Here is a 14,811-nt window from a genome sequence, read left to right on the forward strand (position 1 = left end):
CTGATAGACACCTCAAACCTCTTATTTACATCCTTTACAGTAGTACTTTATTTTTCAAGTGTACCTTTTTTGGCACTATTTTTCAAAATTTGGCAATGTTTTTCAAAATTCTACTGTACTTGCCATAATGAGGTAAATCATGGTTGGTGAACTGACCATCACCTGGTTCCATGTGGAAATTCTGAAGAGCTTTAGCTTTATAGTGCTCTGTCAGACTTTAAGGTATTCCATAATGATGTGTGAATTAAAAATGTAGCCAGTATGCAGTTGTGTGAATGTGTGTGTGTGTGTGTGTGTGTGTGTGTGTGTGTGTGTGTGTGTGTGTGTGTGTGTGTGTGTGTGTGTTTGAAATTGAGAAAATATGCAGTGTGAGATAAAAAGGGAGGAAAGAACATGGAAAGAGACATAAAAACTGTGGAAACATTATGACCTGCCTTTACATTTTGGGACTCTATTTTGGTCTCTAGCGTTGACGTATGGTTCCATCCATGTTTGTAACTGAGGGCCAATTAATGAGTAGGTTACACAAACACATGTATTGTCTTTCAAAGACACCAACTTGCTGCACTGGGAGCAAGAGGAGAAGGAAATAAAAACAGCACTCCTTCTCTTCGCAGGACCGTCCTCCTTCCTTGCAGCAAGTAAATTCCCTTGAAAATGTAAAGTGTTTTACTGGCTTTATGACATTAGAAATATAATTGCTTAAATACCAGACTCACCTGGTTGGCCTACACCCCCTCCAACACACACACACACACACACACGTCAGAAGAATTTCAGGGTGCAGTCAAGTAGGAAATTGACAGAGCACTAAAGCTGTGGACTAACAAGGGAATTGAGAAAGTTAAAAAGAGAGAGAGAGAGAGAGAGAGAGAGAGAGAGAGAGCATGAGAGAGAGAGAGAGATATTGAGAGATATTGATTTCCCAATGGGAAATGGGGCTGAGCTCTAGAAGCTGTTCAGGAGTGAGACAATTAGGAACTGGCATATTTAGATTTTTAACCTCAGTCAAAAGTTAGCTTGTGCATAATTATTAGTTAAAACAGATACATTTAAGAACAAAATTAAGAGAAGGTGACTCATGTGTTTGAGACATTATGGAGTTTGACTAAAGTTATTTTAGTGTAGTTTTATGTTCCATTTGTGTTTTTAGTGTCATTATGAATGTTATTGTCATTATACTGATGAAAACTATTCATGTCTGTGGATTGTTTTTCAGTGTGAATGATATAAAAATGATAGTATGATATGAGTACAGTGTTAGAATGATTCAGAAATTCAGTGTAAACAAGTTCAGAAACTTAATAATGAAAATATATATTGAGCCCCCTCTGATGTTTAACTAAAGTTTAACCAAAGCATATAGCAAGTATAACCATTTATGGGCAAATAAGGTCATTGGTATACAGTGTACAGCTATTTGTGATGGTAATATAATGAATGGTCATAATAATACAGTACCTGTGAACACTTACCTGCCAATATCAAATAACTCCTGTTTTGTGGTTGACACGACTGAGTCTATATTTCAACTAAATCATTCAGTTTTTCATTCAGGCTCTCTGCCTGTCTCACCCTATCGGTCTTGCTCTCTCTCATTCTGTGCCACACTTTAGCCTGATGCTAGTGATCAAAACAGACACTTCGCTCTGCCCTAGTCCTGTCTGCTCTGTCATATGATGTCTTCTCGTTTTGTCACTTCTCTGTTATTTCCCCAAATAAAATGAACACACATTTTATTCAACCTCTTAATGCATTTCTCATCCGGAGGGAAAACCGTAGCCAAAAACAATTTCGACAAAACAAAGGTCTTAACCACCTGTATTCTAGTCTTATATTTTGACACCCTCCATTTTCCCAATTCTAGTTTAATTTCACACTCCTTTTTCTCCCGATTCCGTTCGCTACATCTACCATTTAATACCATCAAACCTAATATTTTAATTTAATTTTTTATTTCTAAATCTATTAGTACAGGTTGCCCATCTCCTGTCCATACCTTCACTTTTACTTTCATTTAATTTCGCTCCAGCCACAACTTCATACATTTCAAAGTGCCTCTTAACTATATTAAACTCATTTTGATTCTTGACATATACCGGCACATCATCTGCGTACGCAGATATTTTCCATCTTTCCATACCTAACATTTGAACACCTTGTAATTGCTGATCATTTTTAATTTTATATAACAGTGGGTTTATAGCGATGACATATAATGCAGCACTCAATGGGCATCCTTGTTTAACCCCTCTATGTATTTCAAAATCTTCAGTTAACACACCATTAACATTAATTTGTATTTTTGATTTACTATACAATAATTTAATCATATTTACAAACCTCTCTGGAAAACCATAATGTTCCAATGTACACCATAAATAGTCTCTAGAAATATAATTTAGGGCTTCTCCTTCTCCTCTCTGCCTCTCTCTCTCTTTCTCACACACACACACACACGCACACACACACACACGCACGCACGCACGCACACGTGCACGTGCACACACACACACACACACACACACACATATACACACATGCATACACACACATACACACACGCACACGCACACGCAGACACACACACACATACACACACACACGCACACACACATACACACACACACACACACACATACACACACACACACACACACACACACACAGTATTAAAGAAAACATGCATAGATCTGGGAGAATTTTGGTGGACTTCACCGCCATCTAGTGTGCAAAAATGTAACAGGCCCCTAGCTCATATAATTTTCCTTCATTGCCAGACATATGCCAATCCCTAAAATCAAATAACGTTGCCCAAATTTTAAAGGTCAATAAGATCTCTGTCAGTTCCATTACTGAAAATAATAATAACTCATTTGTCCATAACACTGTCAATGAATAAATATCCAACATGGTCTCTTATACACATATGTGGCTTTGAGAGGATGTACATGTGAAATGATGCATGAAACGTCTGCAGTAAGTAATTTTACATATTGCTGGAGCAGCACAGTGGAGTGCCTGGCAGGGGTACACTGAACACAGCTTCCATACAGGCCAAGGAGTATTGGGCTACTCCAATGTCCCCATCATGTAACATGATCAGGAAAATGATGCATAAAGCTGTTTGATTGCAGTGAAGCCTTTTTTTCAAGGCACAGTGAGAGGGAGAGAGAGACTGGCAAAATGGGTGGACAGAAGAATATATTATAATGTCTAATATTTATGACTGTGCACTATGCACTATGATCTACTGTAGTTTTACACATTTTTGCCCTACAATGATATAGCCATACTAATACCATGTAGTGCACATTGTAGTTAGCCTTGGCTTTAGCTAATTTGCTATCACTACACATATGTTTTGTGGTGCTGAGAGCATAACATATTGATATGGGTGATAAATTACTTAATGTACCATTTACAATCTTACACTAAAGCCAAAAGGTACCTGTGAGAAATTAACAAAAGATTCCAGGTGAAAATCTAATTCTCAGCCAGTCTTTCTATTTTCTCTAATTGCTAGTCGCTTTAAATGCAAAGCTTTGAGTTTGCTGCTGGTTTCTTTGTGTAGCCTAACCTATCTCTAAGGATTGGCATCATGGAGGAGGTTCTGTATTATGTTTACAGCATTTGTTATGTGCTCTTATCCAGAAGCAGTGACAGTCTAGGTACACTTCTTTATCAGTATTGTTACTCTTAAGGAACCAAATTATGCCCTTGTTGTTGCCTTGCTTTACTGTTTGAGGTAATGACCTGCAGCGTGATGTGCAGTAGTACTGTTATATTTCTTAACCAGTTATGAAGTCATTTGGATGGCAGTCATGCAGTTACTGTGCACTTAGAATGTCAGTGCCTCATTTTTGGAAAAAAAGCACATCTCTTAATTACTCTCACAAATGAGCCTTAAAAAAAATTCTATCTTTCTCACCATGTCCAGGATCTTCCTTTAATTTGGGAAAGTAGAAGGATGTAATACATTGCAAATAGTAAAGAAAAATAGAATTTGTAGATAATAAGCCAGCTCTGGTAATTGAGCTCTCTACAGATTCTTTGGTTGTTACCACCAGAGTAACTAGCATCATCAGCTCACAAACCAATCAGTGTTAAGCAGCTCGAAATTCTAGAGACCTACTGCCCAAAACCCATTTGCTGTAGAAAAAAGGAAATGTACTTGTACTTGTCTTTGCTATTTTAAGTGTAATACACAGTTCTACTTTCCAAAATTAAAGGAAAAATCTGCCCATTTGGTGAGAAACTACATACATTTTTTAGTTTTTAACTGTTTAACTCCATTGGGTCTAGGAAGGGCAGGCAGTTTCTGTCATGGCAGTGTCAGTTTGACTACTGGCAGCAACGATTCATAAGAGTAGGCTACTGTACATGATATAAAGTGCAGTTATACAAGCCCCTGAAATGCATTTCACTATGGCTACTTGTGTCTCCAGGGTTATTGCAAAGATCAATGCCGTATAAAACCAGAACTCTTTCAAAAGGCTGTTCAGCCAGTGTTTCGCTAAGTAGGGCAAACCTGTTAGACACATGCTGAAATGAATGGTGCTAGGCCATTTGTCCCACTGCAAGGGTTCAAATGCCAGAGCTTGTCTCTCGCTATGCATAATATCTGGAACTGGAGACCAGATGCTATAGGCTGCTCTCTAAGCTTTTCTAATGCCTGAATGCACTTTTCTAAACTGAAATATTCGCCGTCAAACTAGTGATTAATCTGCACTTCTTAGATTCATTTATCTTTATCATAATTTATCATGATGGAGGAAAGGTAGGTTACTGCACTTGAAACAAGCAACAAATGACTGATATGAAATGGTTAAATGAAAATGCTAGTATTAGTTTAAATTAATTCTGTCACATCTCAATAGGTTAGAGGTTAGAAATACACATAGGTTAGATAGTGTTTCTTGTTGTTATTTACAAGAAACACCTTTTATTTCTACCTAGTTCTGTGCTTGTTTTTGGGGATAGGCATTTTTAAATTAGACCCATTATGAATGAATAATAAAAAAACAAAAACAAAAAAACAGAAACACATAGGTATATATGTGAAGTATAATGATTAAACTGAAGCTATTTGGAACCTTTGCCAGCTATAAAATAAAATAATAAAGCTTGATTGTAAGTATATATAGAATAAGATGTAAAATATTCCATTCTCTTCAAACCAGCAACCACAATCAAAATCAAAACGTATTTATATAGTGCTTTTTACAAAGCAGTCACAAAGCAGCTTTACAAATGTTCAATTGGAGCAGCCATGGCAGCTGAGATGGGTAGAGCCTCAGTAACATCATGACATCAGGGGTAGGCGTACCTCAGCAGAAAGAGAGAATAGATGATTAGGCATGTCCAGGTACAAGGGTGTGTAAATTAGGGAACTATAATGTGCAGTGATGAACTCCGGCAGATCTAGATATGGCAGCACAGGTAAAAGGAAATAGCCAGAAGGAAACACAGGCATGAGGACACCCTAGAACATCAGCACTCTGCCGCTCTCAGTCAACAAACTTGAGTGACAAAAGAGAGGTGAAGTGACAACATCATAACATCCCAGTTTACCATAACTCTCAATGCCCATGGACCCCCAGATCTACACCTTTACCTAAGATAGAGGGTAGTTAATAAAATGCCTGACTGTACAGATATTGAGACTCTTTCTGAATCTTGAACATTTACAAGAAGGCTATTCCACAGTGTGGGAGCTTTATAGGAAAAGGCTCATATTCTTGGTACTGGCAAAGAGCCTGCACCTTTTGATTTAAGCAGACATGATGGATCTTAATGCACTCAGAGTTCTTCAAAGTACTGTGGGGTAAGAACATTCAGTACTTTGTAGGTTATTAGAAGTATTTTATAATCAATACAAAACTTTACTGGGAGCCAATGTAAAGTAGCAAAGATAGGAGTAATGGGATCAAATTTTCTAGTTCTAGTAAGAACTCTGGCTGCTGCATTTTGAACTAGCTGAATCTTGATTAGGAATTTAATGGCACAGCCAGATAGTAAGGCGTTACAGTAATCCAATCTTGAAGTAATAAATGCATGAACTTGCTTTCATGCATCATGTGAAGAGAATCTTACTCTCCACATTAAGAAGACCTATAAGCCAAAACTGTACTATACTCCCAGAATCCTTTCCTTTTGGAATAAGGATACCCCTTGATCTTTTCCATTCTTTTGGGATAATCCCCTTTCTCTAAAACACAATATCACCTTCCATAAAAACTTCATGACCTCAGGTACATTTCAGGTGTATATCTGTAATGGGACTCCATTAGGCCCTGGTGCAGAACTTGATTTTGCATGATGTACCACATCTTGAACCTTATTCCACTTTGGTGGGCTGACATCCAATTGCCACTCTATTTCACCCACAGCTCCTTTGCTTTATCAGTATACACACTAACAAAATACTTATCTAATTCCTTTTTTTCTAACTTTTAAACTCCCAGATTCCAAATAAGGTCTTCACATAATCACATAAGGATTCCTAATGAAGGCTGCCCTACAATACTCCATCGTTTTCATCAAGACCTCTCCTCAACAATTCCTCTATGCACCTCCAATATTCTAAAGTTTCTAAGAAACCTTAACTACTATTTGAGTCTTTTTCTACTTACTCTCTTGACTTCATTGTGTCTTGTTCTCTTTCCTTTTTCTTCAATCTTGCCATCCTGTATTCATGAATAACTTTATCTAAGCTGTTCAGTTTGAACACTTCAAACTTGCCAGTATGCCTTTCAGATCATCTTTAACACGCCTCCAAACTACCTTGACTGCTGCACCTGGCCACCTTACCTTTATTCTCTGTCCATTTCCTTTTTCTTTTGCCACCTATTTCACCTCTCCTGATTTCCACCATTCCTCTGGCTATCATGACTAGTTTACTGTTGGCATTATCTATGCAGTAGCATGCAAACAAAACAAAAAAAAGATTTAAGTTAGATTTATCAAAGTATGCATTACATGAAAAGTGCATGTAAAGTGCATGAGCCAACGATTAACATGTGGCTCTGGCAGGTTTCCACTTCCATTTCTATTTCGGGCATTTAGCAGATGCTCCTATCCAGAGCAACTTACAAAAGTGCTTTGTCATTTACATCCTAGTACAGTACAGTAAGTTAGAGTCCTATATACCAATGAACTAGAATGCTGTAGAAATACAGGGATCAATGCTGATGCCTAGAAAAACAAAATACATAAGCTCTATGTTAAACAATGATAAGTGCAAAAAACAAACAGTACTAGAGTTTGTTAGTCAACATCAGTGCCATAAACAATACCCTACAATAAGTACAAGTTTCACTTAGTCAATATAGGAGCAGGGTCAGTGGTCATTTAAATATTCCACGAATAGATGGGTCTTTAGTCTGCATTTGTCCATAGAGCAAGCAGAAGTAATTTCACCATCTAGGAGCCAGGACAGGGAATAGTCTCGATGCTTGTCTTCCAAGAGACTTGAAACATGGTATTTCAAGCCAAGATGTACTTGAGGTTTGAAGTACTTGGGGTACGGATTGGGCTTTGACCATTGACCTCATGTATGGATGGCTGGTCCATTTTTGCCTCTGTAGGCAAGCATCAAGGTTTTAAATCAGATGCGTGCAGCTACTGGAAGCCAATAAAGGGAGCGCAACAGTGGAGCAACTTGTGAACTTCAGAAGATTGAAGACCAGTCGTGCTTCAGCATTCTGGACAAGTTGTAGAGGTCTGATGGCTCTTAAAGGAAGACCCGCAAGTAGCAAGTTGCAGTAGTCTAGCTTTGAGATCACAAGAGATTACACAAGCACATGGGTAGTTTTGATTAGATTTGAAACAGGTTAGGTTAGATTTGAAACATGAGTTGTGAACAACAACTGGTTGTCCAAAGTTAAGCCCAAGCTATGGGCAGCTTCAGATGGTGATACCAGGGAGTTCTCGAAGGAAACTGTGAGGTCATGATAATGGTTGGAAGTTCCTGGGATGTACAGAAGCTCAGTTTTACTCGGGTTGAGTTTCAAGTGATGGGCTGTCATCCATGACGCAATGTCAGTCAAGCATGCTGAGATACTTCTGGAACTGTGTGTCAGAGGGTGGAAAAGAAAGAAATAGTTGTGTGTCATCAGCATAGCACTGGTAGGAGAAGCAATGAGAAGATATTACATCACCAAGAAAATGAGTATTCAAAGATAAGAGAAGAGAGCCTAATACTGAGTCCTGTGGAACACTGGTGGAGAGTCTACATGGTTTGGATGTGGATCCGCTCCATGTTACCTGATAGGACCGTCTCTCCAGAAAGAACTGAAACCATTTCAATACAGAGCCAGTCACACCACGCCTGGAGAGAACAGAGAGGAGGATGTTGTGGTTTACTGTGTCAAAGGCTGCTGAAAGGTCTAGAAGAATCAAAACCGATGACTGCTAGGACTCGTGGATTGCTACAACCTTCTCCTTAAAGAAGGTGATGAAATAGCTGCACAACTCATAGAGAGGGCTTGAGGGTGACCACAGTCCTGAGGGATCTCTGAATTATTGTATTCCATCCAGATCCTCATCACAAATTGAGGTGGCTGGACAACAGCATTAACATTTACCAGAAACCTCTACAACTGGGGGATTCAGTTATGCAGGAGGCTATTTTTTTTTTTAAGTCTTAAGCCTAGATTTAAAATTTGGGTGTTTCTGTATACATGTGGCAGAGGTCTCCTCAGTAGTAGCAGAGATATTGATTCTAGTAGCAGAGGTATTCCTTTTCCTATTACCCTAGTTGCCTCAATGTATATGCCCTTTCTCATACTCAAAACCCTTCCAAAGTAATCCTCCTGTCAGTTATCATCTACCCCTGCTCTCAGACTCATGGGGTACTGCGTTTCTGTTTCTTCATAGCTCTTCATAGGTTGTAAGTACATGGTTGAACAAAATATAGATGCTGCTGCCATGAGTTGCCAGTCCAAAACTGTAACACCATTACAACTAATATCATTATACACAATATTAATTTCCAAATTTGTCTTTTAATATTTTTGATACCATTATTGATACCGTCGTTTACATAGGCTGTTATTTAATCAGTAGTGTTCTGTGAAATGTTAGAAAAATAGCTTTGTCTTTATCTTGACCAGAGTATGCATTTTTAACGTTTCATACAGTTCCCATTGTTCCAGACACTGTACCAGGTTACTGTTTCTTAAAGATAACAGCACAGCAACCATTGCTTTATCTTAGCAATGGTATTCTGTCTGCGAGTTTATACATAAGCAAACTATTGCAGTGCCGCCACCCTATACGAAATTACGATTGTTTTCCATGGAAATGCCGAAAAGCAAGTGTCAGCGCTCGCGCCCTCTCTCACACAATGCAGACACTAAATAACAAGCATGCGCTCATCTCGTCAGAGGCGTTATCAACCCACAAGTCCAGTTTTATTAACCTCAATTTTTTTATTTATTTTTATTTTTTTTTAAGCTCTAATCAATTACTGAAGATCTTAAGAGGACCTCAGTGACCTCATAGCTGGCTATTGGCATAATACTTCTGTTTTTGTTGTTATTATACTTTTAAGTTTAGAATAAGCAAACCAGAAATACTTTGGTTAATTCAAAATGCACGTTACTGACGTAAAAGTGTTCCTGAATAGAGCATTAGACCCCCCCCCCCTTCTATTTTATGTGGATTTCTATTGTCCATTGCAGCGCCATTGTCTTAGAGTGACAGCAATTCTCACCTTACCAAGTGTTTCCAGGGCAACCAGCGTGATTGGCAGCTCTTTCATCAAATAGAGGACGCTTAGATGAAAACGTAGACCCCTCACTTGACTTATTTAGTCATCCCTTTAATGTTTAGAGGTCTTAAGTGCTTTATTGTTGTTAGCAGATAGCCTAGCGCATGGGTTTGACGCTGTTTGGCCAAACTCGTACAACCATAAGAATGATTTGACTGCCAATACTTTTGGATATCATGGAAAGGAAGAGGCTCATTTTAGCTGATGTTTATGTGGAGTTGTTTGGGTGCTGCTAACATGGACTAGCTTCGATGTTTGCATAGCAAATCTCTCGATGTTTCCATTCACTACTGGAAAAATTCGTAATCCTGCTACAAATTGTAAGTATAAATGAGAAAGTATACTATTTCTTTACAGTATTACAGCATTTACAGTATTGGCTACAGTATTTTCCCCTAATGATGACAACAATGATGCTATGAAGCTAATATTGTTGTGGAACTTACTAAAGTAACTTACTGTGATGTTTTATCAAAAAGAAACATGCAAACTTGATGTATAGTGATTGATGACTTTATGTGCATTTGGAGAGGTTTTTGGACACTTCAGAGAAGTCTAGGACACTTACTGGAAAACATTGTGTAGCTATTCAGTTTATTACACAAGACCCTGGTGAATCAGGAAATGCAGAGTATAAGTGAAGCTGAATCTCCAGCATCAATAGACACATTATACACCCAAAAAATCAAAGGCTTGTTTTTTTTTTTGGTTTTTTTTTTGGTTTTTTTTACATTTTCCTCTGTATTAGATGTGTTCAAATGGAACCTAAATAATGGACAATTAAGCCTGGATGTGAATGGATGTCTTCTCCCAAATGTCTACTTCAATTTGAATCCTGAATGATCATTGAACTATGTGTACAATTTAAGATACCTAGTGTTAAAGTGAACAAGTACAAATCATTCAAAAATTATCTTAAAATTGTCAGTGCGTAAAGGGGATATGGCAAGCAGTTTTAACATATAATGGGTTTCATCTGACTATCCATAATACAATTTAAGATATCTACAAATGAGTTTTGACTAGTAAGAATTAAGAATTTGACTATTCAAAATGACAATTAATGATATCTGCATTTACAGTCTTGTTAGTAAGAATGGCAATTTAAGATATCTACAATTACATTTTGATGAGTCAAAATATATTTTAAGATATCTTCAATTACGTCATTAGAATCATAATTTGAGGCGTTATTTGAAGATATCTAATTCTCTAACATCTATGGCGAGCGGTTTTAACATTTATTGATCTGAACACATTTGCATTACAGGCATATGTAATTCATTTATGACTAGACATAATGCGAATTCAAGATATTTCTAATTACATTTTGACTAGAACGATTGACATCAAGTTTGCAGTTGACTTGTACAGGAGCTTCAATTCAAGATATCTGAAATTCATTATTGACTTTATGCAATATAAATGTAAGATATCCAAAATCATATTATAACTAGTCATAAAGCTAATAATAGATATGTCCACTTTGTTTCTGATTAATCATTAGTTCAGTTAAAGATATCTTAAATTTCTTCATGATTTAAAATATCTTAAATGTATTTTTTTATGTATTTTTAGAGCTCTGAAACTGTTAGTGCAAATTAAACTGTAGATATCTTGAATTTAAATTATCATTTGCCAAAACTGAATTAAAGATATCCCAGGTTTGATTTAGGATTAGTCTAGTCCTTTTAAGATATCTCCAAAGTAATTTTGGATATCTTGAATACGTTGTTAACTAGATGGGTCCTGCATTTCAGATATCTTGAATGATCGTTCCCACAACTCATAATGTGTTTGTGGATATATTGAATGATTATTCTGACTAGTCAGATGCACGTAACAGATTTATGAAACCTATATTAGCATGAAAACCAACCCCTGTGGTTATGAGCAAAAACATTCGCGAAGTGCTGACGCGCTGGATGTTATGTAACACAGAACTAATGAGACGTCATAATGGAATTGACAATAAATAAATAATAAGTTTAATAGTAAACAAAACAATCACAGAACAGAACCAAGGACAGATAACAATAACAGGTAAGACAGCATAGACAAACACAGAGTGAAAGTACAATAGACAAATGAACAGCAGAGAACTAAACAAGGAAAGCAATAAACGTACATAAAACGAGGGACGAGATCAAAACAGGACAATACTAAACATGTGCGAGCAAAGAGCTAGGACAAACGGGATCTTACCAGAGACACAAACATGAGTGAAGAAAACCGAGAGCTGACTAAACACATGTGAGCGAGGAAAACCGAGAGCTAACTAAACACACATTACCGAAACACAAACATAGTAACTGAAACAATGACTAGCAACCAAGAGATGTAGGAAGGGGGTTTACATAGGACTACAATTAGGGACAAACTCAGAACAGTTGGAGACAAAGGGGAGGAGACAGGGAACCATGGAGATGAATGAAAAACCCAGAAATGATTTGGTTGCCATGACAATGAGAGATGCCCAGGTCTGCGGACATGACACCTTGTTAGTTTTAGTGTAAACTTTATACCCTAACTTACGTTTGAACTGACCATTTTGTATAGTTCCCTTTTAATGTTAATGATTTACTGATAAATTCAAAATGCATTACATGGTCTGTAATGCATACGATTTCTCAGATATCTGAAAATGTCATTTATACTAGACATTAGAGAATTGGAGATATTTCTAATTATAATTTCAAATGATGATTCTGATGACGTTAATTGAAGATGTCTTAAAAGATATTTTGACTCGTCAAAATGTAATTGTAGATCTCTTAAGTTGATATTCTTACTAGCAAGATTGTAAATGCAGATATCCGTAATTGTCATGAATAGTCAAATACTAATTCTTATTAGTCAAAACTCATTTGTAGATATCTTAAATTGTATTGCAGATAGTGAGATGAAACGTTAAAACTGCTTGCCATATAACGTCTAGTATAAATTACATTTTTTAGATATCTGAGGAATCGTATGCGTCACGGACCATGTAATACATTTTTGAATTGATCAGTTACTAAACCATACTAAACCCTATACTAAACCCTATAGTAGTTTAAAACTAACAAGGTGTATTATTTGTTGCACTACAGGGGTGGATTTTAGTGCTAAAAGCTAAAGTAGTACTGACGTACGTATCTGACTAGTCAGAATAATCATTCAAGATATCTACGAACATGGATTGTCATTCATTCTAGTTAATTAGAGATATCTTGAATTAGCATTATGCGTAGTTGTAAATGAATTACATATATCTTTAATGCAAATCTGTAGAGATCAATAAATGTTAAAACTGCTTGTCATAATTCAAAACAATCACCCAAAAGGTAGACCTACTTCTATGCTGCAAACAATGTAGGTTAAATTACAGGGCTAACAGTCAAATGCTATCCTAATCTCCTCCCGGTCAAACAAGCTCCACAACATCTTCACCTTCTGAAACAGTGGCACAGCAACTTTGCTAGAACACTGGCTATTTGAGATGGATTTTTTTGTTGTTTGTTTGTTTGTTTGTTTTTACATGAAAACAAATTTAAAGTATTTGTACAAAATAAATATATGTAAAAACCCACTACTGCTGCTTTGGGATTACCACATTCGGGTTCAGCCACACCACTAGTAAACGTGAATTATGTAAATATGTTGTTTGTCACTACAATGACCAAGTAATCAAAACTGCATGCCTTTTCATCTCATTAACCACCACCCCCTGCCTTTTTATTACTCAGATGCAACCTTTTTTGCCTTCTTTAACCCAATGTGTCAAGTCTAGTATTTCACAATTTATCATCCTTTTAAACATAACTTCCTGCAATACGTTTGAACCATGTTGTAACAATATGGTTGGATATTGCTTTCTCATCACTTATAATATAATTATAAGAGAAGTGTGAAGTATGAACAAAAACTGATGACTAACGTGCCTAAGATGCAGTGAGAATGATTCCTACACAGTGAAAGTGGTACCTTTAGACCATGTGCTAAACTGTATGTGTTCTGTGATTTATTTTCACAGAGGCTTCTATTCTGAGCTTTGACGGCAGTATGTACATGAAAGTGGTGCTGCCCACAGTCATGCAAGTGGAAGCAGAGGACGTGTCTCTACGCTTCCTGTCCCAGCGTGCCTTTGGCCTATTGATGGCTGCCACCTCCCGTGACTCTGCAGACACACTACGGCTTGATCTGGATGGGGGCCGTGTGAAACTCACTGTCAACTTAGGTATCACCCTGATCCACTACACTTGCTCTATATCTCTTTCCCTCTTTTATTTTATCTGTTCTGTCTGCTTTTCTTGTCTCTTTTTATTCCCACAATTAACTGCCCTCACTGTCTGTCTGTTTCATTAGTTTTGGTGTTAATATATTGCTGGATCATGGTACTTCTCACTAAAACATGCATGAGTCATTCCTGCTGTTATTTTCTTCCCTTATGTTTTTCTCTCTCTGTGCTGCTGAGTTATGTGAGCAGACAAGCTCTCACTATTCTAACGTCTAAATATGCTCTTCTCACTGGTCATTCCTCATTAGTATTTTCATGGACACTGACTCTTACTTTAAATATTGGACACATTCTGTAAACATCTTTAAACAGCATTAGGAGAATTAATTAAATAAAATGTAGATACAGAAACTTGCTATACATAGTTTTATATGTGTGTATTTAATACTTGCAGAATTATATTTTACACACGTATGTATGTACATCTTAGCATGGTAGAGTGTTAAGGTACATCCTCCATGATTTGTTTGAAGATGGTACTCACCCCTTGAAAGGCCTTTAGCCTGTGGCCCACTTGCAAACAGCCCAAGATCAGAGCACCTAGCCCATCTGTAGCTGGTGGCAAATGCATTGCACTCACATAACACATTCCAACTTAGATATCACACACTCAAGCACACACACATACAATCAACTGTTAGCTGTTAGCTGTTTCTACATTATTGATATTGTGAAATGATGATGATAGATTCTAGATCACTATCAGTTGTTTTCCAAAAAATGGTCAAAATGTCAAGTAAATGCTCCATTCACACAT

General features: G+C 37.1%; 1 protein-coding gene across 8 annotated transcripts in view; it reads left to right on the forward strand.

Annotated features, from left to right (window-relative positions):
* Window positions 1-14,811, forward strand: part of nrxn3b (neurexin 3b) — a 161,109-nt gene that overhangs the window by 60,762 nt on the left and 85,536 nt on the right. For all 8 annotated transcript variants that reach the window (XM_035529387.1, XM_035529392.1, XM_035529391.1 and 5 more), the window contains one exon: window positions 13,791-13,994. In XM_035529387.1, coding sequence (XP_035385280.1) covers window positions 13,791-13,994 — 204 coding nt within the window. The remainder of the gene's footprint in view (window positions 1-13,790; window positions 13,995-14,811) is intronic.

The sequence above is a fragment of the Electrophorus electricus genome, chromosome 8 (assembly GCF_013358815.1).
Source record: "Electrophorus electricus isolate fEleEle1 chromosome 8, fEleEle1.pri, whole genome shotgun sequence".
Classification (NCBI taxonomy): Eukaryota; Metazoa; Chordata; class Actinopteri; order Gymnotiformes; family Gymnotidae; genus Electrophorus; species Electrophorus electricus.